The sequence below is a fragment of the Melanotaenia boesemani genome, chromosome 10 (assembly GCF_017639745.1).
Source record: "Melanotaenia boesemani isolate fMelBoe1 chromosome 10, fMelBoe1.pri, whole genome shotgun sequence".
Taxonomy (NCBI): Eukaryota; Metazoa; Chordata; class Actinopteri; order Atheriniformes; family Melanotaeniidae; genus Melanotaenia; species Melanotaenia boesemani.
In genome coordinates, this window is record NC_055691.1 from 29,165,789 (window position 1) to 29,193,135 (window position 27,347).

At 40.8% G+C, this 27,347-nt stretch overlaps 1 protein-coding gene across 9 annotated transcripts in view; it reads left to right on the forward strand.

Annotated features, from left to right (window-relative positions):
* The window catches only part of frmd4a (FERM domain containing 4A), a 92,951-nt gene that overhangs the window by 42,196 nt on the left and 23,408 nt on the right, over positions 1-27,347 (forward strand). For 7 of the 9 annotated variants that reach the window (XM_041996903.1, XM_041996904.1, XM_041996901.1 and 4 more), the window contains exons 2-4: positions 19,597-19,662; positions 23,738-23,832; positions 25,831-25,923. In XM_041996903.1, the coding sequence (XP_041852837.1) occupies positions 19,597-19,662; positions 23,738-23,832; positions 25,831-25,923 (254 nt within the window). Of the gene's footprint in view, positions 1-6,120; positions 6,289-16,731; positions 17,290-19,596; positions 19,663-23,737; positions 23,833-25,830; positions 25,924-27,347 lie in introns of those variants that run through there. The other 2 variants (XM_041996897.1, XM_041996905.1) reach the window with 2 other exon arrangements.

Here is a 27,347-nt window from a genome sequence, read left to right on the forward strand (position 1 = left end):
TTTGAGAGAAGTAATTGCTACTGGTTGATTGCCTGGATCCGCACACATGCACATGCACACGCACAGTCACACAAATCACCTTAATTAACAGAGAAAAGCAGATTTTTTTGCACACAACAAAGTAATGGTCTCTCTCTCTCTCCATCTGTCTCTCTCTTTTCTGATTGCATTCCCTTTCACTCCCTCCTATTTTTCTTGCAACCAGCTGTGCGCAGACAGATTGAAAGCTATGATTTCTTATTGTGATTTACATAAACTCTCGTTTTATTGTGCTTTTTTGTAGGACGTATGAGTGGATTCCTTAGCTAAGTATCTGCTTGATTATGAAGGATGTTCATATATCAGGCTTTTAAAACAGTTTACAGTTAGACCACACAGGCAGAAGGCGTTCAATAAGTTGACAAAGGCTTTAAAAAATATTGTTTCTTTTTTTTCTGATGGCGGGTAAACAAAAATCCACTGATGTCTACCTCAAGCAGGCCCTGTGCCATTACCGAGCTGCTTAAATACTTTCACTTCTATATGCAGTTGTGGTTTTTCCTGCTCTGACTTGTCATGTCAGATAACTCACTGCTTTCTCATTCAGCCTCTGCCTTATGCAACTGGATTAGCTGCACTGTATGGAGGGGTTACAGCACAAACATTAGTTATTGACAAAATCTCAACCTTTAAGTGGCTGACAGAGCAGAGTGGATGGTTAAAGCAGAAATGTATTGCTAGAAGCTTAAATCATGGTAAAAGTATTTTTACACACTTGAAAGTCTGGTTTTCATGTCCTTCGGCGTTTCCTTGTGAGCATACTCAAGTCAGTAGATGCTCACCCCCCTGGCTAAACACTCCTTTCCAACCTATTAGCATTAAATAACTTGTGTGAAAGATATTTAAAACTGGATCCTCCAGGTTGCCTTTTACCTACCACATTGCAAAAAGAGAAGCCATCTTGTCATCTGTGCCTTGTCACTTTTTCTAATTCAGATAAATAGTCCCACGTCTGCATCAGTAGTTTGTGATGGATGTGGGTTTCCATCACAATTAACTGAGTAATATGCACACAGTGCACCATTTTTGACTCTAAACATTTTTTAAAAGTAGGCTGTGGAACAATAGAAGAGGAGACTAGCTGGATTTATTATCTATGAGTCACATCTTTTCTAAACCTTTTTTTCTACCTCCTTATTATGACGTGTTCTACCTTTCTCTTTCTCTTACAGTTTTAAAGGAATGTTGGCAAAAACGTGAAATAGAAGTATTCATAAATAAAACTTGCAAACCACAAAGTGTTTACACCGCAATATGATGACAATAAATTGTGGTCTGCTGTGTTTAAATCATCTTCTTTGAGTTGATGTTTTCTGTTTAGATTACCTCTTTGAGCAGGCTGAATTAGGATTATCTTCCGCCTTTGTTATCCTGGTATCATGTTAAGCTGCTCAGCTCTTTTCTGTGAAATTAAGTACAAAACAAAACAAAGAGAAGAGGCGATGTGAGAAAGGCTGTTGTCTGTGTTTATGTGTGTGTTTTTGTGTTTGTCTAAATTTTTAGGCCAAATCGCTCTCTAAGGAAACATGTTGTTGTCAGGGGGCGCCGCAGGGGGGCAAGGGCAAAAAGGTGGGAGGGGTGGATCGCTGTCAGAGAGGCAGGAGTTCACACAGACGCACACACATAAACACTTGTTCCAGAGACACATTCAGGACAGGAATGCAGACAGACAAAAGTGTGAATGTAATTTACCACTATACGCCTTAAAGCTAGAAGCAGCCGGGCAAGTGATGAGGTAGGAATACTAATCAATCCTTGTTACCTCCAAACATCGCCCCTGCACCAATCACAGAGAAGGTCAGTGCTGGACTCTGGCAATCTGTGGGTCAGGTTGATACTTCGCTGATCTAATTGTCTCGACATTAGTCGGAATTCATTGAAGCTGCTGTAAAGTTGATGTGGCAACTAAAGCGCAAAACAATACCCAACATAAGTTCCTGTTTAATTTATTTAGCATCCTTCTGTTAGCGTGTGTCAGTGTTGAGCTTTAAGCTTTTGCCCCTACAGCTCTCCTTTGCCTCGCTGAAATATTGATTCCTCAGGATTTCAACATGCCCACAGGACTTTAGGTAAGAGTTGTGGTCAGTCAGCCCAATTAAAGAGACAAAGAGAGGAGAAAGAGGAGAAAAAAAGAGGTGGGAATAACATACAGCAAAGGGCTTCTGAAGGCTGTGTACCACACCCTGTTTGCCATGAAAGGGGACCCCCTCTATTTTTCCAGAAGGCAGCTCAGAAAGAAGAATGTTATTGAGTAAGTGAGTACAGGGGGGCACACAAGATACTCCCACCCTTTTCTCCACCCTGCTTCTTTCATCACTCTGTGGTATGAATTTTTTTTCTTCCTTTTTTCCCCTCCAAAATCAACCCGCAGACCCACAGACACATGACACAGCTGCCTCCAAAGTTCACAGTACATCTAAATGCACCATGATCAAACAGGGAGATGATTGCCTATTGACTGTGGGAGATGGATGGATGGATGGACGGATGGATGTATGGATGGATGGATGGATCTCTGTGTGTTTCTGTGTTTCCCTTTATTATGTTGACTTCTTGCAGAGCTCAGAAGGATTTCTTCATTATCTCAGTTCTTCTATTCTCAGAAATGACAGCATGGAATCCTTTAAAGAAAGACAGAGCAGAAAAAGGAGGAGTGTGGGTTGATGGGAAAGAGTCTGAATTCCATCTCCCTCAAAACAGGATGTGGAGACCCCGAAATGTTCCTTAAATATCCCAGCACAATCTGTGCCCTTTGTTACACAGAGATAACACGTCTCAATGAGAGCGGAGGCACTCTCTGTGACTCATATATATGAAGGGGCGTATTCATAGTTTATGTGTGTGCGCTATGTGTGTGTGATGCATGCGTTTGTGTGCAAATACTGCGGTGACAGTGTAAGAGGAACAAAACGAGACTTGGGGAGCAAAAGAAAGACATTTTTAAAATAGTTAAGACTTTCTTGAAGCTGGTGGAAGCAGCGGGAGTGTGTGTGTAGGTGTGTGAGACACAGAGCAGGAAAGGGTTAGAAGGAGATGCAGTCTCTTGTTTTCCCGTGGGTGTACTGCAGTAACATGGTAATCCTCATTAATATTTATCTGCCAGGCAAAGTGGAGAGAATGATTAGCTTCTGAGAGGGTATGTGTGTGTCCATGTGCATGTTTTCTTGAGTGAGCACCTTTCAGTACACTTTTTTTTATTATATTACAACATTTAACACATGAACTAGGTCAACTTCTTAATTTAAGATACTAACAATTCCCAAGATTTCAAGGATGTGGCATCATCAAAGGTGTTCCTCACATACGTTGTATTTTTTATCTGAAAAAGTTCAAACATCCATAGGAGCAGGGAAATTGAATTTCATGGGTTACATTCACACAGACACATATAGAAGCTCCCTGCTGTCATCCCTCTCTGTCATCACATTTTGCCATTGATTTTTCTGCCTGCACCTCTAATACAATCACATTAAACCAGACTGATCGGAATTGAATTTCAGGCTTGGCCTACTCACATAAGTCATTTATAATCTTTCTTGCTATGACAGTGGAGGATGTGTGGGTTAAAAACGAACCTATGAGGAAATTAAACCGGTAAAGCCTAAGTGACAGGGTTCCTGTCCCATGGAAAGGAGCAGAGCATTACTACAGTTCAGTCGCACTTTCTACCCTCTTGCATGCAACTGTTTTAGAGGAATTTGTGTGCCGGAGTGCTTCAGCTGAGAAAGTTCTTGTGAATTTATAGTGTAGGTGACCCATTTCCCTCCACTGCTCTCTCCCTTTTTTCCTCTATGACTTGCCTGCACTCCAGTGTAACACGCTTGAGTGAAGATGAGAGAGTAGTAGGAAGATTGAGAGATAGAGGAAGATGTGAGGGTAAGATCAAAGAGGTAGTGAGAGACAGCAGAAAGTAAGAGGCAGGAGGAGATTACAGACTGAGAGTTTGCTCCTGGTTCTCTTGTGTCCTGTTTGTGTCAAGATTGGGATGACCTCATAACTGTGCAGACAGATTCAAGGTTTATATACCATCACTGATTTTAGCATGAATGCTTATTAGAAATGATTACATAATAGATCATTCAACTGCAAACTCAATTTCTCCACCACAGTACTGATGGTCTCCTCTCTATGTTGTTACCATGGTAATAGCCGACCAGCTGACACACTGGTCATGTCTGTTTACATCACAGTGTCATTTTGACCTTTCCCAGGATTCAGCAGGACACTGCAAACACATAGAATCATGGGAACAGTGCACTGTCATACCTAACCTCTCACTCTCCGCTTTACCACAGCAAATATTTACACCCCTTATAAATTACATTGGCTGAGGCCTGAGCATCTCCAGCCAACCCCTGTTTCATTTTGGAAAATTCGCACCATAGGAATACCACACATTCCTCAAGACAGCATGAGAGCAAACATGAGGCTCTGAGACACACAAATGGTTTGTAGAAGTAGAGAAAAATACATTTTTATATCCCAGTATAGAAAATGTCTTTTTTTTCTATGTTACTTTGTGTAGGATGGCAGATAACAGTAACCATTTTAGTGTTTTTGGGTAGCAAACATATTATGTGAGTATTATAGAACAAACTGTATGCTCAGTAACAGAAATACACAGTAATATAGGAATAACCTTTGTATTGATAAACCTTACCATGAATCAGAGTGGTCTACAAAAGCCCATTTAAGCCACCCACAGACAGCCTGGGCTTTGTGAAAGGGCAAAAAAATAATGTACAGTACAGAAATATTGAATTTTCCATTGATCCAGTCTCTCTAAAGAAACACTGGGAAGAAAATAAAAAATATATATAAATTTTTACAACTGACATTTAGAAAATAATCCCTGTGGGGATCTCAGAAAATCTGCTGCAGGTAGAAAAATTGTGTTTCTGTGTTACAGAATTATTACAACCTTTGTCTCACACACAAAACAGCAAACATTTGTCATTCCAGCACAATTGTTTTAGCAATGCCAGAGTTCATAACAGACTGGCAACAAATTACACTCGGGGAATAATGGCCTGGCACAGCTTGTATATGAGGTTTGTGTTGCCTCCATGTGGCCATCATTGCAAATAGGTGCATGAAAAAGAAAATGTAAAACCAAATCCTTTATGGATTTCTGTCTCAGCTAAACAAGTGAGTTTTAACATCATCAGTTGTATTAACATTTCTTGAATATGTTCTGCTGGTGAGTGTAACAGACAGGGATGGTCAGTCATGATTTTCTTTTCAAGAATTTGATAGGTCAGATCAGGACACTCCAGCATGGGAAAACTGGCTTAGAGGAAAGATTTGTCCTTTTTTAAAAACGTTCTGGCTAAAATCCCAGAAAGCAACATGAGACCAGTTGCAGGTGTTTGTGTTCAGCTGCTGTAATTCAGTATCCAAATATACAAACAAGGATGCTTGTATAAAGTATGTATGTGCATGAATGTGTGACCTTGTTGTAGACTAAGAATGATAAACAGACAGGTAGTTTCCAGTCTAAGCAGGTGTTCACCCTGTAAGAACATCCCTCTCTTTCTGGAAAACTGAGACAGAGAGAAAGTAAGAGGACTGCAGCACAAGAGTGCCTATCGCTTTAAACTAACTACCGCTCCAAAAAACTGAGAGACTGGCTGCTTTTCCTTAGTTGGAATGTTTGTGTTTGTAGCGATCAGACCAACAGAGCGAGGGTGCATTTCTTCATTTAGAAGAAAGGAGAGTGGACAAGAGGAGGAGAAGAAAGGAGACTAGCTGTGTGGGACTGTGACAGGACTATCTGGGTTTGACCTTGAGGAAGCATCAGACTGGTAAATTCCATAGAGACAGAGAACTGATAGGGACCAAGCCAACAGAGGAGATGACCTGTCTGTCTGTGGCTTACCTCCAGGGATGACCTAATATTAACTGCTGAAGGTGCTACCAGGAGGACTTCAAAGGCTAATAATACAATGTCATCACCTGATCCTCTGTGGATTTTACCTGTTGAGTAAAACCAAATTTCTGTTAGCCTGCGAAGCGGATGTACCTCTGATACAGACTCAGTTTGCTGTACGAATATTTGGAACAGGCTTGTTGCAGACAGTAATGGAGGCTGTCTTGTTGGGTTTAGATGAGGTGGTCTGTACTCGGCAGGGTCTGCTGTGGACTCTCACCTCCACAGCCATCCGACGTCTTTGTGTGCACGCCAGGAACCTACCTGGGCCACAGCATCTATTACACATAAATAGATGTGTATCAAGGCCTCTTTACCAGGTAGGTTCAACCTCAAATACAAATGAAACCTTCAAAACTAAAGTTTTCATGCATTCAAACAAAAAGGATTCTACTGTATTACCAGTAAACCCATAATAAACTTCCACCTAATAAGATATAAATAATTGTGTGTCAAAGCTTAGGTCTAAAGGGGAATAGCAAATGATGTATTGAAGGTGGTATTCAGACCAGGAATAGAGACAGGAGCAGGGCTAAACTTCACTGGTATGTTTCATTAGGCATGAAGAATGGAATTAGTTTAGAAATCGTGGTTTTGGCCATATTAATCTACTGGATAGATTGCCTTTTGTTTTACATTTCAGCCAATGTGAAAAGAGTTTTTGTTGGTTGGATTAGGACAGAGAAAACAGGAAGCTGTGTTGCTAAGCTCACTATTAAGGAGTTGGTAACTAAGCTGTTACAGAAGTTGCACACTGGTCATTCTGTTTCTGTTGCCTTTAACTCCCTGAAAACTTTGGATGCACTAAATCTGTCTTTATGCTTTAATTACTCAAAAAGCTTGTATGGTTTGCATTGTTGTAAAGGTGGTACTGGAGGTGACAGAATCTTTTGTGCCTTGTGTGTGTGTGTAGCAGTGATTCAGCAAAATGGATGATCAGTATTCACTTCAGCATGTCTGAATCAGTACTCTGGGCTTTCATGGAGCCATTAGTATTCCCCAGGCGTTTGACCTGCCCTGTATGCAGCTGGCATCACCAGGACAAACCTAAGAGGCTCTTTGAGAGACATTCACTGGGCCTGTTGCTAGATGACCAAACTTCATCACACAATATCACTACACACATGCATGCACACAAAGGTAAACACACACTCCATCTGTGTTTTCCTGTCTTTTTACTCTCAAGAGAGGAATAAGCTGTTGTTATTCTAACTTTTTTCTTTAAATGTGGTTTTATGTAGCTCTAAGTTTAAGCATCCTGAGGGAGGGCAACACAATCAGAGGAAATTGAGACAATCCTTAGCACCCCCTCCTGCGTTAGAGACACACACGGAGGCCACACTAAAACAACTTTCAGCTGGTGCTCCTTGAATACTTTCTCAAACATCCTCTGGACCATGTGTTTTGATGAGCTGCAAACAATGTCTACCCCTGGTCAGATGAAGTGGTATGGCCCAAGGGGGAGCAGTTAATAGTGGAGGGAGTAGCAAAGGCAGAGTCAGACTGCAGGATGGGGATATCCCTGGCCCAGTGCACTGCTTCCCTGCCCAGCTTTCTCCATTCAAGCTAATGAGAAATGCAGCCTCACATAAGTATAACATACACACAGTGGAGAGAGACCAAGACTGTTAAAAAAGCAGAGGACTTGACTGTGTCTTAACATTTTGTCAGTCTTTTTTCACTTTCTTCACTTTCTCATTCTTTCTTAATGTTCTCCTTAAAATAATTTTTTCACTCTCCTTGACAAATATAGTCATCACCAGCAGTCCAGTAGTCTCTCTCATGTTACTCGCCTACATTACTCTGCACCCCTACTGTTGGTCAGGGTGATGATTTTACACTTGCAGCGAGTTGAATGTTGTGTGAAGCAGCACCCTGTGTGGTGAAGCTGCTGTGCTACACTAACCAGCAGACTGCAGTGTTTGTGAAATGTTGTTCGCTCACATAGATATGCACTTACTGCCCTTGTGAGACAATGCAGCCGTGTGTTCACACTTTTACACATCAGGATGAGTAATATTGACTCAACAGCCTCCAGTCACACGTTTTCCTCATGTGGTTTGACCCTTTAAACAGGGTTAGTATCAGCAGGCGTGTGAAGGCTGTGCTCTTCTGTGCTGCATTATGCAGTGTCTCTTGGTAATTGTTTGTCATTTCTCATGTTGCTTTCCTTTTCTATTGATTTTAGCAGCGTGCATTGTATTTTCCCCTTCTTACCTCCCCCATTCCATCCCACTCCAAAGGCAGGATATCCTGCAAGTGTTAGGACTGGAACAAGCACAGGTGGTCGGGGTTCCCCAGACTCGCAAGAATCATATTTACCTGCATCTCACTCTTTAATGCAACTCACAACATGAAATCATTTTGTTCTTCAGAATTTGAAGTGACTTGCAAAGCGAACCCTTGTGTGTTCATAATCACTGCAGATCTTTTCAGTCTTCAAAAAGTAAACACCCCAGTTATGCTTGGTTTATTTTCTTTCACAGCACTTGGTAATAACAGGAGCGGACAGGAAGCTGGTTCTCCTAGAGGCCAAAGAAACTGAAATGTTTTATACACGTTTAAAATCACACATCATGTCCTTTTGTCAAACATATTCATTATACCTCACTTGTACGCTCGTCTGTATCATGTGTAGGATTGAAAACCAGGCCAGTTGATTTTAACTTAACTCATCTGGTCCTGTTTCTCTACAGGAAAGCTCTGTCATAGATCATATTCCTTATCCAACTGATGAGTGGAATTATTATACAAACCAAAGACACACAAATACAAAACATCCAAGATACACAAGCCTTCTGTCGCAGATTCAGCTTATTTGTATCTGTTCAAATACTTATTTTGTTTATAAGCATGTAAGCTGTGGGCGCTCAGTCAAACCGAGGCATTTTCAAACAGGTGGATTTCATTAAATTAGAGTCATTGTCAACAGCTCCCCTGAATCCGGACATGATTGTATTCACTTCTTTTTATTCTGCCTTTTGGCCCCTAATGTTCAGTTTATCATCCCTTTGTTCTCTTATTCCACTAAAATAAATGCCAATAAATAACCTGATGACAGGCAGGCAAACATCCAAAATGGAAAACCTGCATTTCATTGCTAATTCCCAACCTCCCATTTTCCCTGTTTCCCATCCAAGTAACTATTGGATAGAGGATGAAGCTGAACTTGTGACTTCCTACTGAAGAATTGTAATAATTACTGCTGTCTGCCAACAATCTTTATTCTCACTGCCAAAGTCATAATCTGAATGTGTGGAAATCTTTTCCCAGGACCAGCAGTGAGAACTTTGTTGGAAGGAGGGGGGAAAGGCTAGAGCAGGCATTTTCCAAATTTTTTTCCAGTATTTGTTTTGTTTTGTTTTGTTTTTTTCTACTTTTCTAATTCGTTGGCAACTATCTTGAGGCGTGTTTGTGTTTGATATTCCTGTACAGGCACACACACAAACACCACCCCGTAGCTTGTGTTGGTGGATGAAGCCATTTACTGCGTCTCCCTAGAGATATGGGCTTATTTGCATAGTTTGTCTGGAAAACATTTTCAGTGCTCCATTCCCAGGTTTATCAAATGTTCAGTGTGAGTGTAATTGTGAGTGTGTGTGAAGGAGAAGAGTGCAAGGCTTGTTGGCCATACTGTTAAGAAAAACCAGAGGAAACAGAAATTCTAATTTTGTCTCTCTACCCTAGATCATAAATCATGATCAAAGTTGAATCTGTCTTCCATATTTTGGTTGATACAAATGTGTTTCATGAGTAGTCTGGCGATTTTCAGCCTTGTTGCATGTTAAATATTAATGGCACATCTCTCCTCTATGTACATATGTGATGTTATGATAAAAGCTGTGTATACTTAAAGCTTCTTATCTATCCTAAACTGAATCTGTTAAGTAATGTGGCAATGTGTCACACTACTTAAAAGGATGGAAGATTGTTTGATTAATTAGTCATTTACATGCTCACACACTCACATGCTCACCATGCTGTGTTAAAGTCTAGTTGGACATTAACATGGTTCACAAATCCAGTTCATGTATTTTGGGCCAAAGTTGAGCAGCATACTTGATAAATCTGGCCGGCATCCCTTTAAATCCTCTAAGTGTGTCTGAATCATGGCTAAAGCAGGCATGATATAGGTTTGTGGAGGTGGTCCTCCACTATTGAGTGAAGTGATAGGTTTAACTGTGGCATTAGTGTTAGGGAAATAAGAGCTTATAATATTTTTAGTTCAGAGGTTAGGGGCTCAGTATAGAATGGTAATCCTAGAGGATTACTATGGGAATCTGGTAAATATCTGAGGAAATCCCACCAAAGGACTTTCAGATCCATTATTTGTATGGATATTCAGTGAATCTACATGTGTTTACCGATCAGTCGCTTAGAGTTACGTTTGCGAATTAACTTTTTAAGGTTAAGTAAGAAAGTACAATAATTTACTTAAGCCAAGATATTTTGAAAAAAATACATTATAAGTTAGAATAATTCAGCATAGGAAAATAAGCTAACCTTGAGCTTTGTTAGATTCGAAGTTGAAGCATTAGTTTATGATTTTTTTGGGAAGCATAGTCATTCGGTATACCATTCAATTTAAGTCATATTGGTAATAATTCTTTAGATTATTAAGGTGCTGAAAGATGAAAGATATAAAGTACTGTAATCTTTAGTCTAAAAATTCCACCACTTTACCTAAAAAATTAAACCACTTCTGATCTTCATCGCAACTGTGTGGTTGATCATATGTTTTTATTTATCAAGCAAAAGCTTTCCACGTCCTACCTTCAGGTTCTGGCTCTCCTTGAGGCCAAATGGCCTAATGAAAGACATTCAATACGTCTACAGTGACGGGATTCCCTTTGGACAAGAGGAATTGCGCCCACACTCACACAGAGAACACACACACAGCTGCCAAAAGGCTCTCCCTGCAGATGAGCTGGGTCATTTTTCATTACCCTGGCTCAAAGGAATCAAGCATGCAGCAATGGAGCACAGCCACAATGAACTGTGGCTATAGATTGATAAATCCTGGCTGCAGAGCACCGTGGAAGCAGACCAGACAGGGTGCAGGCAAGAGCTCATGGGGGTGTAATAGCTCTTTTCTATTCTATTGTTTGTCATTACCTCAAACCAGATCGTGGAGGTAGATGATGAATTGTCACAAGCTGTTTTGTGTTACCTTGTCACCTCATATATCTCAATTGCTGCTTTTCTTTTTTCAAATTATTCTTTATCTTGCCTCTATTTGTGTGCCTGCTTCTTCTCCATTTTATTCCCTCATTTTGTCCTGCTTGTCTTACTCCCCCCAGTGAGTTCCTCACCTCCTTGCTTCACTTCTGAAGTATTTTTGTTTTCCTCTCAGTATACCGGTGACTATACTGATGCACACAAATCCTGTTACGTCAACTGAGCCAGTATAGCCTGAGGGAGAGTTGAGGTAGGTAAGGTGGAGGTGGAGTAGTTGCAATGAATTTCAAGTGCATGTTGACTTTTTAGAGGAAAGGATTCTCCTGACTTTGTTATTTGGGGATTTTGATGCTGTCATCAGCTGGATTGAATCACTTAGTGTGGGAAGCCTTCTCTACATTTCTTCTCATACCTTTGTTTCATATTGTTTCTTAGCATTGTGGGACTGTACTTTTTCCTCAAAATGCCCTTCACTTTTGCCACAGTGTGCATTAAGAAGATGGCTAAATCTCCTGGAAAGTTGCCATGACAACATTTGTTTGCACCTTAAGGGGGTAAGCGCAAGGCAGTGAGCCTGGTCAGACATTCATGCATGTGTTAATGTGTGTAGCTGTGTGTGTGTACCTAACAGTGTAGGAGACTTCCATACCACTCAGCCTAAAACGTAAATGGTTTGAAATCCTGAGTAATTATATAGATGTAAGTTTGCTGAGGTTTTGTAAAGCCAGAACTGTGAGGAATGCTGGCCTTTACCTGTCTGACTAATTAACCTGGAAAACACACACTCAATCCCACACACACTCATAAACAATGGCAAAATCAGCGAAGAAGAAAGAGGATTAGGATGTTTTTCACCTCCTCTCCCCTGCTGCTCTGGTCTCAGGGTACATGTTTAATAGCCTAGCAGAATACATTAGAACTGTGACACACACACACTAGCATAGGAGTTTACAGACAGCACTGTTTAATATTCAGCAAGCTGACTGATTAGAGCGTTTGGTATTCCATCCAGTAACAGGACAGGGGATAGAGGCCAGTGGAGTTCAACCACTCTGCAGCACAAAGTGCCCTTGAATTTCGGCCACAAGTTGTGTGTCCCAGTGTGAGTGTGTATAAGTGTGAGAATGCCCATGTTTGTTGTTTATTTGTTTATGAGATAGCAAATGAAAGGCAGAAGAGGCAAGAGAGAAAGAGACGTCAAGGAGGAATAATCATCATTTAACAGAGTTCAGGGAGTTTTCGACCTTCAAGACATAGAGGCAGCACATATTTATGTCCGGCTGCTGTTAGCAGGGCCGAACCAAGTACCCTGTTCTACGTCACAGTTGCTCTGCATGCATCGCCAGCAGTATCAGTGAACACGGGGTCACTCGGGTCTACAGTGATTTCTCACTGTGTGAATTATAGATGAAGAGAGGAGGTGTAAGGGGTAAAAGATCCATCCCCTGTGAATGACTCACACTGCCAGTCCACATCCTGGTAGATCAGCCCCCATTATCAGCAAGACTATGTTTCATTGAGATAAAAGTCCTGAAGACATGACATCACTTATGTCTTTTTTTTGTCTTGAAACACTCTTCTCCTCCTATTAGATCTGTCTGCCCCTCTTTACCACTTCACTTTTTTTCTCTGCCCTTTCTTAGAAGCTAATTAGTTACTGAAACAGCTCAGATCTATTTCCTCAAAAACACAGACGCATGACTCACACACAAAGATATTCTCACAGAGTTACCTTATTAACTAAGAGCTCGTTTTGTGAAGGAATTTAAGGAATGCTGCGTGAGCATTAGTGAAGGGGCAAAGATGACCAGAATATAATTAATCTGAGGACAAGGGGAGCCACAGGCAAGGAGGGGATGGTGAACTGTATGGTGGTGAAATGGGGCAAACCCTTTTGACTAATTTCAGTGCAGCTTATCCTCATTTAAAAAAAAAATCTGTCATGTGCTAAGACATTCAAATGATGAAAATGTGCAAGAAGATGGTTTGCATGCACACCAACCAAAAGAGGTGATTTGCACTGAAATGGACACACTGTGGCACTGTATCATCACATTATGCTGTAGAAAGGCTTTTATAGGCTTGGATGTTATCTCCGGAGACATTTGCTTGAGATTTTTCTCTTTCAAATATAACTCAGGGCCTCCTATGAGTGTCCATGTACACGTGTGCATCTGTGTGACCCAGTTCTTTTTTCAGCCACTTCGCCTCTCTACATCAGTGAACACTACAGAAGGTACAGTCGAAATAAGATGGATGGAGAAAGCAAAAGAAAGGGAAGAGAACAATGGAGGCAAACAGTGAGATGATGTGGATCTGAAAGCAGTGTTTGTACAAGAGTGTCCATTAGCTGACTTTTGCATGCATGGACTAATTGTCAGCTTAGTAAAGTATTTGATTTATAGCAAAGGATAACACCCTTTTTATCTCACTGTTGCAGGAATCATACAGCTATGCATGGGTTTGAAGCAACATTTGGTTATGTTAGGATTAGAAAATATAGCAAAGAATGAAGAGAATAACAAGGTGAAGCTTTTAATATTATGACTACAAGGTATGTGTGACAATACATCAAAATGATGCTGTGATGTCTAGTGTCATCTTAAGTCTTTTTATAGTCTTATAAGCAGAAACCAGAGGCTCACACTTTGCATTTTAAGTGTCTTCATGTAACTTTATAGTTTATTGGAAACAAAGAAACTCTTGAAGCAAACTGTAATGAAGCTAAGCTTGAAGATCTGAAGGCAGAGATGGATTTGTGTGGATTCAGGACAGCAAAAGTTTAGATCACAGAAAGTCCTCTCTAAAGCACAACTCTTGACGGCATCACAGTGCCTACTGAAACACCTTACAGCAGACGGTTCCCAGTAAAAGCACCTATGTAATATTTTAAAATTCATATGTGTCTCCATCTGCCAACTTGAGTCAAAATGTTGAATCTATGTAAAAATAAAGGGAATTTCATTTTCTTTCTTTTCTTATTTGAGGAAGGGGTTTGGGGTGGGTGAGCGTCTGGGACTGGAGCTTTGTAGTAAATTGAGAACAAAGCAGAGCTGGCTACAGAAATATCTTCAGTTTGTTTGAAGTGCCAGTATGTTTCTGATTTTAAAAACGCCCTAACTGGAACCACATTTCAGTCCCAAAGTCACTCACGGGCAGGGAGGGTGGGGCTCACAGACACACGCAAAAGACATCCACACGCACTCGTGCACATTTACACACTTGAACAAACAAAACAGATCTGTCCCGGTCAGTCGTTTCTCTAGACATTCCTGGCTGCCTTTCCCTGACCCTCCCTGCTCCATCTCACTCTGCCACCACCAGAAGTATAAGACGGGATTTGGCCCAGCTATTATTTTTCCAACAGGTTTTCAATACTGAACTGTGCTGAAACTGTAGCTTTTTGAGTGTTTTTATGAATCTTGTGTTGTAATTTAATCTGCACCATATGTTGGTTAAACTGCAGAAAAACCATAAGGCCGATTCAGATATAATGATCTCAGCATCATTAATCATCATGGGGCTGCTTCAGTCAGATGATGCTTGTTATCAGCGTGACATGTTTAAAAGCCTGTTTATTTAGTCTTCATAAAAATGGGGAAATTGCAGACAATAGTAGACAGCAAAACAGAGAGCGAGACCCTGTATGTCAGTCTTAGCTGCCTACCACAGCGTCCCACGGTCAGGGTTAAAAAGATTCTCCATCTTGCTTCAATTAACCGTTCAGCTGTGTTTATATCATGCTCTACAAATATTGGTTACCTTTCCCAGCCCCGACCATCAACCCCGTTCCCCTGCCTGATCCTAAAACTCGACTCTGATGCCCAGTCATTGTTTATCCTACCTCACTCATTCAAATTCTTCCACCATAGACCTAATAATCCTGTGAAATACACCAGATAGGCACCTCATTCCAACCACAGTCCAGTCCAGAATAAAAGGCCAGAGGCTCCATAACAAAGATCAGTCAGGAGCCTCATAACTCATACCTGTAAGTGGTTCTCATCTTGTGCTTTTTGGCAAGACCCTTTGTAGGTTATAGAAAGGTGAGCATATGGGAAGATAAGGGGCATAAATGTTGGACAGTGTGGTACACTAAATCAAAAGTGCTTTTCATTGTTCCTTCCAGCCTTGTTTCCTTCCTTCCTTCCTTTTCCTGTCTGTCTCAGGTTGTGATTCTGTCTCCTCTCAGTCAGTCTCACCACTCATATCCATTTCAAACAGGAACAATAATTCATAAACTCAAGTAGTTTAAGCATTCAGGATCTTGCCTCTGCATTTTTTTCTCTCTCTCTTGCTCTGTCAAGGCCAGCGTTACCCTATTTCCCCACTGCCTGCACTGCTCCATTCTTTATTTCTCTCCTGATTTCGCACAACAGGGTTCTTGTGATAGCAAACTGAGGAAGCAACCAATAAAGGGAGATATGTATTTAACTGGAGAATGAAAACGAGGGACGGGTGTGTATATTAAAGTCAAAGAAAGAGTCATCTGGAGATGTTTAAGTTGGACAGGCCAGTTTCCGGTGTCTGGAACAGGCCAAAAATATCCAGAAACAGAAATTCAGCAGGCAGGGAAAGGATACAACTCCTTATTTCTCATGTGACCGTCTACATTTAGCAACCAAAGCTGAATTTTGGGATTGCAGCATACTCTATGGTGGCAATAAAACTGTTCAAGCCAAGAACATTAAATGTAACCACATGATATTGCTTAATATCTGAAGAGTATTTCTGATGAAGATTAAGTTCATATTTCAGACATGCCACAGCTGCATTTGACTCAGTCAGTTGTTTGAAAAGTCAAACAAATACACAAGTATCCTAGAAGCTACATGCATTACATATGGCCTCACTGTTTTCATAACACAGGGATTTTATATTTATGGAAAAAAGGATTAGCTGAGTCATTCAGATACTTTATTGGCAGATGGTAGCTTATATACTCATGTGTAGGGCATGTCTCCCTACATATTGGTATCTATTTATGGTACAGTAAACCAGACTGATTCTGTTATGTTAACAGCTTGTGGTTTCAACGGCTGCTGTTCCAGCTGGGTAAGGTGAACACAAGTGCCCAATTTAGGTCATATACAAAATAGTCCAACGGCTGCAGTGGACTACAGACTTGAGTTCATTCAAGAAAAGCAAACCTGAGAGCAAGGAGACATTTGTTTGTGTGTGGACAGGAACCAACAAACTGAAGGACTCCCTAACAAGGATGCAGACTAAAACCCTGAAATCTGCGCAATGTAAATAACCCAGGGATATGAAAATCTGGCAGAGCTGAGTCATTTGAGGTTTGGAGAAAAACATTGCATCTCCAAAAGAAGAGCATTTTATAAAATAGGCAGACTGGGACCAGTGCTCTTTATTTATCAGACTGTGTGTCTTGCACACTCAGATGTCTGTTTGGGTGTAAGCACACACACCCACAGACGGAGAGAGGTCTGCAGTTTCTCATGGCTGTGAGCCGCTGCAGAAAATTCCCCCTCGTCTCCTCCTCTCCCCGCCCCCACATCTTGCCTCCATTATTCCCGTGGTTTTGAAGCAACTCCGGTGACATCTAAAAACATAGCTCGCCAACATTTTTATTATTATTTTAAACTGGAAAATGTTCATCCATCAGTCGTGCCTTCCGGTAGCCCCCCTCGCTTGCTGACCGTTGGTACAGTCTCGTGCAAACCTCACGTTCTCTCGCTGTTGGTGCACGGCGCCGGGTAGCGAGCAGGGAGGGTTGGTCGACCGGGACTAGCAGCGTGAGGAGGCTCTCTGGTTTATCTGAAGGAGGGATGAGAGAGAAACTAGCCCGTAAAGACGCTCAGCGGTCGCCGTAAATTAGCGTCTAGTTATTTTTAGCTGGAATGGCGAAGATATGAGACAGCAGCGCTGCTGTGTTTTTTTTTTTTTTATCAGGACACGCTGAATATACAGTCAGCTGCGCCGCTTGTAACTAACGTTAACTAATGGTCACAAACATGGATGCTGATGTACCCCTGCTCTTAGGCCGGCCAGGAAAACGGGTGTTTTTTGATGATTTTGTGGCAGGAACGCGACTCGTCTCTTTTTGGGATTAATATTCTGGGTTTTTTTTCCTCTTCCTTTTTGGTGCCGGTGTCTCTGTGGGAACGTCGTTTGTTTGCAAGGTACCATGTAACATTAATGATCCTGTTTTCTCAGATAAGGACCGAGCATCGGTGGTAACTGTCTGGAATTTAGGTCCATGCTCCAGCGAAATAATGAAACACTTCGAATATGGCTGCTTTACACTGTGTTTCAGGGTTACACTCTTTTTCTCTCTTCCCCTCTCTCTCTCTTAATCTCACTGTTTGTTGCCGAAGATCCAGACCTGGGGAACTATGTTAATCAACCTGATAAGTAATGGGTTAGATTTATGATTATAACACAGCTTGAATCACAGATAATTATACAGTAATGTAAGTTTTATTACATGTTTAAGCTTCTGATTTTCTCTGCAACACTTCACTTTAATGTAACCAATATGTACTACATATTTTAGTATGAGTAGTGCCAAGACACTGCATATATTCAGTGTTTTCAAGCCCATATTTGTTTTACGGTGAAAAGGCATTGAATTAAGTCAAATTATTTATAATTTACTTGTTTAACTACAGCAATCTATTTAAAGAGACTTTATTAAATTTGGATCATGATGGATAGTCACAGAGTAGCATGTGCCCAAGATCCCAAAGTGAATTTCACGGCTAAAACCAAAAAAGCATCTCTTTCAGGGCAGATTGGACTCCCTAATTTATACCTCAGGGCAGTAATTTGTTACCTTGACACTAAGGTTTGCAGTATTCCCAGGTGCTGGAAATTGATTGAAAGTGAGTGTACATAGAGGTGTGTATGTGTGTGTCTGCATTGCAGTTTAAAGAACTCTCTAGACAAGATGTTTAGTGCAGGTTCAGAGATTTGTCATCTTTTCCAAAAATAACCCTTTATGTTCAAAATCATATTTGCAGCAGCTTAATTTGCAGTTATGTTGCTTCATGGTGAGTAATGTGTGTACTCCTAAACCCACTACTTGGTGGTAGTAACTAATATTACTGTGTATGATATAAACATTGATTTGGAAATTTAAGACAGGAGATTAGAATAAAAGGCAGCATTGGGAAAAGTAAATCTGTAAGGGTGTAAATGTCACTGGTTGTGTGCACAGGTGCACTCTATCTAAACGCCTAAACCACAGGAGACCAGTAGCGAGTGGGAGGCCACACAACTGAAGCCACACATGATAGTGCAGGAGTTCACACAGGGATGAGTGTTGAGGCATACCTATGTCAGTTCTTCCCCTCTTATTTTCCTGGTATCTTCATCTCTTTGCTAAATCTCACATCCACCCTGCCACCCCGATGTAAGCTGGAATAAATGGTGAGAAAGTTATAAAAAAGTGGCTGTGTTGGTTGGCTCTTAACCGTGTTGTGGACACACCTTTATTAAACTGCTGCCGGCTCAGGTAGCTTCGTGGTGTAGACTTACAAACCAGTTCTGCTTGTGTTTTATGTTTATAAAATTTCTACCTTGTAGGGAGTCATTATTGCTTATTTGACATTTAGGATTTCTCATCTTTTCTTTCTTCTTCGCCAACATCTTTTACCTCATGCACTATCCTCCACCCCCAGACTCCCCATCTCCCACATGTGAGGGAAGTGTAGGAGGAGCCAGAGGGTGTTTGTGCTCCTCAGGGTCCCCACTTCCTGTTAAATTGGAGAGAAACTCCACATGTGTTAAAAACCAGCAGGATATAGATGAAAAGCAGACACGACCCTGCTCTTCACATCAACGAAACAAGCATAGTTTGCTCATATCTTTTTAGACAATCACTTTTGCTTTAGTCTTGTATATGTTTTGTTTTAAAGTAGTAAATTTTCTTGAAGATTTGCAGATGTAACTTAGTCTGACATTGACTCTTTCATCATTGCACCTGCTTCACTGTTTACACCTAATCTTGGCACACTCATTTTGTGTGTGTGTGTTGTTTTTGCTGCTCTGTTTGGCAAACCTTGCATCAGCAACGCAGAGGACTACAGTGTACATTGTCAGCTGGTAGTTTGGCTTCCTGGTTTCCAATGTACTGATGGACAATGGATTTCCTGCTCAAGGAGGAATGTTAAAAATGTCCAAAAGAGACAGAGAGCAGGACGACGTCTCTGTTGGCCCATTGTGTGTAGCTCAGATAAACCTATTAAGACTTCACTGAACTACTACACAGACAGGCAAACTCCAAATTAGTATCAGAATACTGTACTAATTGATGAAGGGATGGTTTCTGTTTATTATAGACCACATGTGAGTTTGTTGGAGTTTTGGGCCATTTTCTTTTAAGAAAAAAACATTTTCTGTCTTATGTAATCTTGTTATGACATGTTATACCTGTCAACCTGACAAGAATCTTAAGTGCATTCTTTGTGTTTTCTCTTGTTTTTCAGATGACAGAGGGGAGGCGGTGTCAAGTCCATCTCCTGGATGACAGGAAGCTGGAGCTTCTTGTCCAGGTGAGCATCTCCTCCTCCTGCCCTTTAGCTCTTTCTTTTCTTTCTACCCTCTGACTTTACAGATTCTCATTTCCTTGACGCAAGAGAGAAGCAACGTCTTCTCCCTCAAGGGACTTGGTTATTGCTGACAAAGGGAAATTTGGTCAGCAGTAGGTGATGCTGCACTTTCTTGATGCTCACCTGATCTCTCTACACACATAAGAATGCACACAGATGTGCTGGAAAACACGGATTTGATGCCCCTGCCACAGCTTTGTGTTCTTATATATAGAGTTCACCTGTAATAGATTCTAAACAAGGGGTCTTTACCTCCCCTGAAATGTCAGTACTTTTAGCTTTTAGTCCTCCCTTGCTCCTCTACTTCCTACATGAACCTCCTAACCTATGCTTGCTGTTCTGTTCAGAACAGGTCTACTCTACTCTCTGATCTATAAACAGGGTAAAACCTGGTTACATGTACTTTACCTTCATCGTTAACAACGTCCCTCTTACTGTATTACAGTTTGCCTGGACTGAAACTTATTCATTAGAAGCTCCCTCCACTCCTCTTAAACTTCCTTAGCTCTCTTTGGTCAAGCCATTACTCAATTTCTGTTGAACGATAGAAAGACAAAGGAAAGTAATTGCCCTGGAACAGGAGAAAGACTGACGCAGAAACTCAAGATGTTGAAAGGAAGACAGAGAAGCGAGATGAGTGCTCAGGAATGGAGAGACAGGAGATGACACTAAAGGGATGGGGACAGAGAGGAGAAAATGGAGGGGAGAGCCAAGGATAGGTCTGCTGACTCTGATTTGATTACTCTGCCAGAACTGATCCTCTCTCTCAAATTGGTACTTGTTTCTGCTGCTTTCCCACTTACTGTCTGTTTTTCAGACTTTCCACTCGTCACGCTGCATGTCATTTTTTCTCATTTATTTGCTTGCGTTTACCTGCTTTTCCCTTGCTCTGTCACTGCAATGCAACTTCAGCATCTTCATATCTCATTCATCAATCTTCCCAGTCTGTATTCTCTGAGCAATTAAAAGTGGATATAAAAAAGAAAGCTATTAATTTAATACAAACATATTGTTTATGCAGGTACAGCACATCACCATGAATAATTAAAATGGGTTTACTCAATAAAATACAAAGAATGAGATTTTAGCAGTTTAATAGTACTAGCAAAAGAGAATGGATGGGAAAAAGCCCAGAAATGTGGATGTTATTAACAAGAAATTGTCACATAAATCAGGATAACACTGAGTCTCTCTTTTTCTGCTTCTCTCTGTTGGCCGGATGTTCTGTAGGTCACTGAGTTTTTAGTAGGACCATAGAGAATTACAGTGTTATTCACTAAAGTAAGTTCTGGATTCACTTGCCAAAAAAAAGGGATTTCTTGATGGGTGTTCATATTAGAACGCGTAAGCTAAGTTAGCAGTTGCGTATTTGAAATATTTAGATGCAGCTGAAGTCCTCACTGATAACGTTGCAGCTGCATGGTCAAACCTGCTGTCCCACTTTTGTAACAGCCAGTGAGGTTCAGATAGGTTGCATCACACGTTTGTAACGGACTTCTTGGTCTCAGAGGTGTCATTCACCTCACCACACTACCTTATCCCCTTCCTCATTCCTTTCATTGCACATCCTCCATGGTTTGTTTAGGGAGCAATGCACCATTGACAGGGAAGCATGTGCTAGAGGAACGACTCACAAACTGACCACATTTTAATTAATGCTGGATATGTGGCTGAAATACTTATCTGTGCACAACGTTGGACTTTGTGGACTGTCAGTGATAAGTAGGTTAGCCTGTCATAAATGTTAGCCATTTTGAAGGCATCATGGGCCTGTTTAGCAGAGACTGGGCCACGTAAGCTACTGATGTGTTTCTCACTTGTCTGTGGGTAAGCTTTAGTGTGTCTGCTTCTCACACACACTCCCCTGTAATTCTTACACTGTTAATTACCTGTGCTGCTGAGGAGGCACAGGCTAAATGTCTATTAGGAGTAATGCTGTCTAAGCTAGCAGAGAGCTGTACTGTCTAATAGATGGTTTCTAAGTGTATGTGTTTGTCCAATGTGTCGGCTTGCTGTCTGTAGGCATTTGTGCCTCTGTCATTGTGTGTATTATCGCTTGGTATGTTGCCTGTCATTCAATGTATCATCGTACAAAACATTATTGCACATCTGGTATAAGCAATCTCACAAATAGGCTTTTGTGCATGCTTGTAGAAGGGTGGGGATCATCACTTTAAAAGGAAACTGAACTCAGTCATTTTGCTCAATGCTGCCTGTTGGATTCTATAGCCTGCATGGATAGAAAGGAAGTTTAGTGAGACCTTACAGGAGCCCTTCTGTGTTATTTTTCATCTTCAGCCATGTACTTCTGATGTTTAACATGTAGCAGGAGCTTATTTCTTCTTCATATCATATTTCCAACTGTTTACTCCATATGGCCATGCGGCTCTGTCCCCCTCCTCATTGCTTGCTAACTTGTGGTGGCGTTAATTTTGTTTAATTGCTATTGTTGCCATGGCAGCTGACTGTTATGTGGTAATGAGAGACCACTACTGTATGTTTCTTAGACTAAACCAAAACATGAATTACTGCTAATACCATAAAGATAGCCTCTTTTTAAGACCTAAATTTTCACATCTGCAGTGTGCTGTGTGCTTCAAAGGGACTGCTGTAAGTTCAAGTTCTCCTATTCTTGGAGTCATAACAGTGCCAATCCAGCTGCGTACAGGAGCACAAATTTCTGTTGAGTCACACAGATCAGGACTTAAACACAGCAGTCAGCACTTCCTATGATAATCTGCATGCAGTCAAGTACCGATTCATTATTCCATTTACTCTTCAGTAAGTGAAACAGATGTAAATATGCATTTCAAAATGTACTTTTATTGTAATATCAGCATTGCTTTATGCTGCTGTGTGGAAGTCTATTTTCCCTCCATGAAAACGTTTTGTGTTAAAGTCTCACCAAAGGGACAAGAGAAAATTTTCATACAGCACCAGCATCCAGTTTCTGTCATTTTTCTTTTTACCTGCAAGTTTCAGGTCCAGTCAACCTACATGTTGACTACACCTCAAGCACTCACCTTCATTTCTCATCAGTCGAGAGCCTTTCTGTGTGTACTAGTGTGACTGCATGCATAGTACTTATATGGGATCTAGGTCAGTTAGGATGCACAAGTGTGTGTGTGCTCTATATGATATCACCTTTTTGTCTCTAAATAGCTCTTAGTAGCTTTTGACACTGAGCTTAACTTTGCAGTGAGTAGATAGTACAGGACAGTATGAAGAGATTGCAAAGAGTGTGCGCTTTGAGGCATACCATATTCATCTGTGTGTGCATCTTTCACATAAACTACAATGTTTGTGTTCCTTCAGTACACAGTGAACCGGGTGCATGATATCTGTGGGCTTTGGGTGTGCATTTGTGCATGCAGATGTTTGTGTGTGTAATTGTAGGCAGCAAGACACACCCATGGTTAACCTCACTGTAGGGCGTACTGTCGCTCAGGATGTGACACACCAGCTGCATATGGCAGCAATCCCTGGCCTTTGCTCAGCTTTAAGATGAGCTGTCTTCTCTGGGTGTTGTGATGAATGAATGGGCTCATCACATACTGCTTGGGCAATATTCCACTGCATTTGTTAGCTTGGGAAGTTGTTGTGCTAGCTGCAGCCCTGTCTGGAATACACTGATTCAGCCCGGAGCCATGACGCTGCAGGGAAGGTGTGGGTCAGAAAGGAGAGTGGAGGAAGGGAAGGGAAGGGCTGGGCACCTGCACTGTCAGCAACATCCACAAACTCATCCATCTTTCTTGAGCTCTCTCTCTCTTTCTCTCACTTATCTCCCCTCTCTTGCTCCTTTGCTCTTTTCTGTTTTTTTTTTTTTTTTTTTAGGAATGCTTAGTCATTGCAGTAAATCAAAAAGATAGTTGCATTAAATACATTTGCATTAAGCTTTACCACATGTATATTTTCCATTTAATTTATTCAATGGTAAATCTCTACATTGACACAAGGCATGTTTTAGCTGATAATAAAATAATTTCTAAACAAGCACAATGTATCTGCCTCTCTGCAGCCCAAACTGATGGCTAAGGACTTGCTGGACCTCGTGGCCTCTCACTTCAACCTCAAGGAGAAAGAATACTTTGGAATTGCATACACAGATGAAACGTAAGTAAATATTAATTTAACTAAAATCTCTAATTTACGTTGTGTATCAGTAGTCCAGTGATATCTCTTCAGCAAATGGTGCTTGTTGGTTTGGGCTTTTCAGTGCAGACCCATAACACCTGGCATTTTTTAATGACAAGAAAAATTATTCTGTTAGTCAGACTAAAAGCAAACTTATGTAACACATGTATACACGTTAGTCAAACCAAAACTAGACCAACACATTCGGATAATGTGGTGGGAGGTTGAACATCTCTGCATATATTTGCTCAACAAGACTAAGACTGCTCTAGGCACATAACACAAGCTCTAAAGTCTCATCTTTTTGTTAAAACAGTATGGCATCAGTCCATATAAATACATTTGGATTTACAAAAAAATCTGTTCTTATTCACATATTTTCAATTTCTTTTGTCATATGTTTTACTACATTAGAAATTGTGACTAAAAAGCAGCCCAATAAGACATGTCAACATGTCAAAGACAGCAGCTTGGCCCTAATAAAATCTTATTTTATAACTGCAGCATCTTCTGACAAAATCACTAAGACAATGTCTGTGCAGTGAATTTAGAGATATGAATGTGAGATGACTTCCTACTGAGAAAGTTAGAAGGAGCAGAATGTCTTGAATGCTTTCTCACACAGTCCATAACATTGAGGCATTGGACATATAGTGGCCAGATCAAATTGAATAATAGCTTGACTCAGTTATGCATCCAACTGTTCTGATTGTCACTAGATGTAGAGTTGCTTGCAGTGGAACTGGTCAAGCAATGTGTGTCTTAAATAATGTAAGAGGACGATAGACAAAGTAAGAATCAAAGTTCAGGTGCAGTCTGTTGTGCTGCAGTAAGCAATAAGAGAGAATAGTTGAGTGCATGTGATCATGGTCATGCTATTTTGGTCTTGGAAAACAAGGGACCTTCTTGTTTCTTTAAAATCAATGGCGCTGATTAATTGCAAGGAATAGAAAAGAATAAGAAAAAAAGCTGTACTTCATTAAACTGCAATACTTTGGAGTTAATAGTGTTCAGTGTTTTTGTTGCCACTGTGTTTCATAGCTAGTGTTAAAAAATTAGCTGTTGGATTTTATACTGAGGAAGCAATTAATGCCTATTAAGGCAAGAAAAGCCACTTAAAAGGCAAAAAAAAAAACCTAACTAATTTTACTGTTTTTTTTCTCTTTCAAATACAAACAAAACCATTTGTAAGTCTGCTGAAATAAATATGCTTCCCCACAAAGAGGGTTTGAAGCTATATGCGGGCAATCGTTGGTTTGCTCTGGGATTGTAAAGATACTGTGTCTGCCAGAAAGCTTGTTACAAGCTCTGTGCTTGAAATGCAAAAGTGACATTCAAATTACTTGTATCATGTTTTGTGACCTAGAAAGACAAAGCACCATTGCATGGTAGTCATGCAGACATGCCAGTGATTTACATACAGGCAAACAGTGCAGTGGCCTCTGCGCCTCATGTTTACTTATTTGGTCGTATGCATCCTTTAATATCAAACAAGACTGAACCCTGCTCTCTGGCATTTCCACGGCTGTGGCACAGTGTCAGTCCAGCAAGGCAGTCTGTTTTGCCCCCCCCCCCAGCAAGAAATCTATGATGTGTAGATTTGTTACATGTTCCTGGAGAGACTCTGCTCTGACTATTCAGTGGACAAACAGGCTGTGTGTGGTGATATGTGGGGGGGGGGGGGGGGGGGGGTATGTGATGAAACACAAGAGAGAGAAGGAAGACAGTTTGACAGAGATGTTGCTCAGTTGCTCAGGAGACCATGCAGGGTTACCAGGGTGACAAGCTGTCGCTGCAGTTTTTCTCCCAGTGGGGATCAGAGAGGGAGAAAGAAATGAATTATAAAAAAAAAAAAAAAAAATCAAGGAGGCTTAAATGGAAAATCATTTAGTGACATGTGATGAACTTGTGTATATCTGTACTGGATATTCAGACATCCCTGAATAATAACACTGACAAGTTGTTCTGCCTTATCAGGGGCCATTTTAGTTGGCTGCAGCTGGACCGCAGAGTATTAGAGCATGAATTCCCCAAGAAGTCTGGTCCCATTGTCCTATACTTCTGTGTCAGGTGAGTGTTTTTTTAACGCCTTGGAATGACCACACACACACACGTATCCCTGTCTGAATGGTGTTTGAATGGGAAATAATGATTCAGTGTGTCTGAATGTGCTTGTATCTGCACATGCAGAGCATTCATGCGGTAATAAGAACAGATTAGTAAGATTAGTTATGAAATAGCTTTGACCCCACTGTTTAACTCTCGCCACAGGGTCTCACAGCCAATCATGAGCCTCTTAAACCTCGTCAGTATGCGCTGCATGCAAATCCCATGCAAATGGCCTCATGGTGACTACAGAATGCCAGAAAACTTGGGGAAAAAAAGACAACGAAAAGCTTTCCTTTAGGGAGAGAAAGCTCTTTTTCTGTATGACACTACTGACTCATTTGTCTAATGTTTACTTATTGAAATGTAATACTGAACAGCTCAGAAGATATCCTGGTACATGACTCACTGCGTCAGGAAACACATTTCAGTGCTATCCCTGCCTTTTTTTATGTTGTATTCATCTTCTCAGTTCATTGCAAGCTCCCCTTTGACCTGCTATAACAGGTTTATGAAATAATGCTTAAATTCCTCACTCCTTTTTTAGGCCTTTGTTACACTCATACAATGGTCCCACTCATATATAATACAGTCCTGAGTCACACACAGGAATTTAATCATATGTGACAACTATGTGAAGTGTGCATGTTTTTGATCACATGCCCTTTCCTGAATATGATATTGAAGAAATGAAAGAAGAAAATATGTAAACAATAAAAGAAATACAGCACTCCATATCTTGTCTTTGCTTGAAACACTTTGTCACACACACAAACACACACACACATGTATCTTCAGAGAAAACATGACAGCGAAACTCAAACTTTTGTTTGTGACCGCCCATGTTCTCTCATACACAATATATTTTGGTGATGTCATATCACACCAGAAGAGCTGAGTATTGGTAGTGTGACACACTAAATCTAGTAAACAATGTCATTAAGTCGTCATTTCCAGGGTGACATTTATGCCTCAAGTCATAACACAATGAGGCGGCTGTGTATCGAAGCCATGTTGCCTGAAAATGGTCCCAGTGCGCATTTTATTTAGTGAACAATGGCATCACTTCACAACATAACAGTGATGTTGCCAAAATGTACTGATTGTATTGATAAGCAGTGACTGACATCACTGCCTGCCTCTTAAAGCAATCACCAAACTGTATGAAACAGATGTGTTTGTCTACAGTGGCAATGAGCTAAACTGGGTGCAGGGTGAGGGTCTCTGTTTGTGTATTTATATAGACTAATAGATATTTGAGGTTGTGGTGGCACTATGAACTTTCTAACCTTAATATCTCCAAATGTGTACCTTCTCAAACACATCCCACCCATATTTTTACATATGTTTGCATTTGCAGATTCTGCAGCTGAACAACAAAGCCTAAA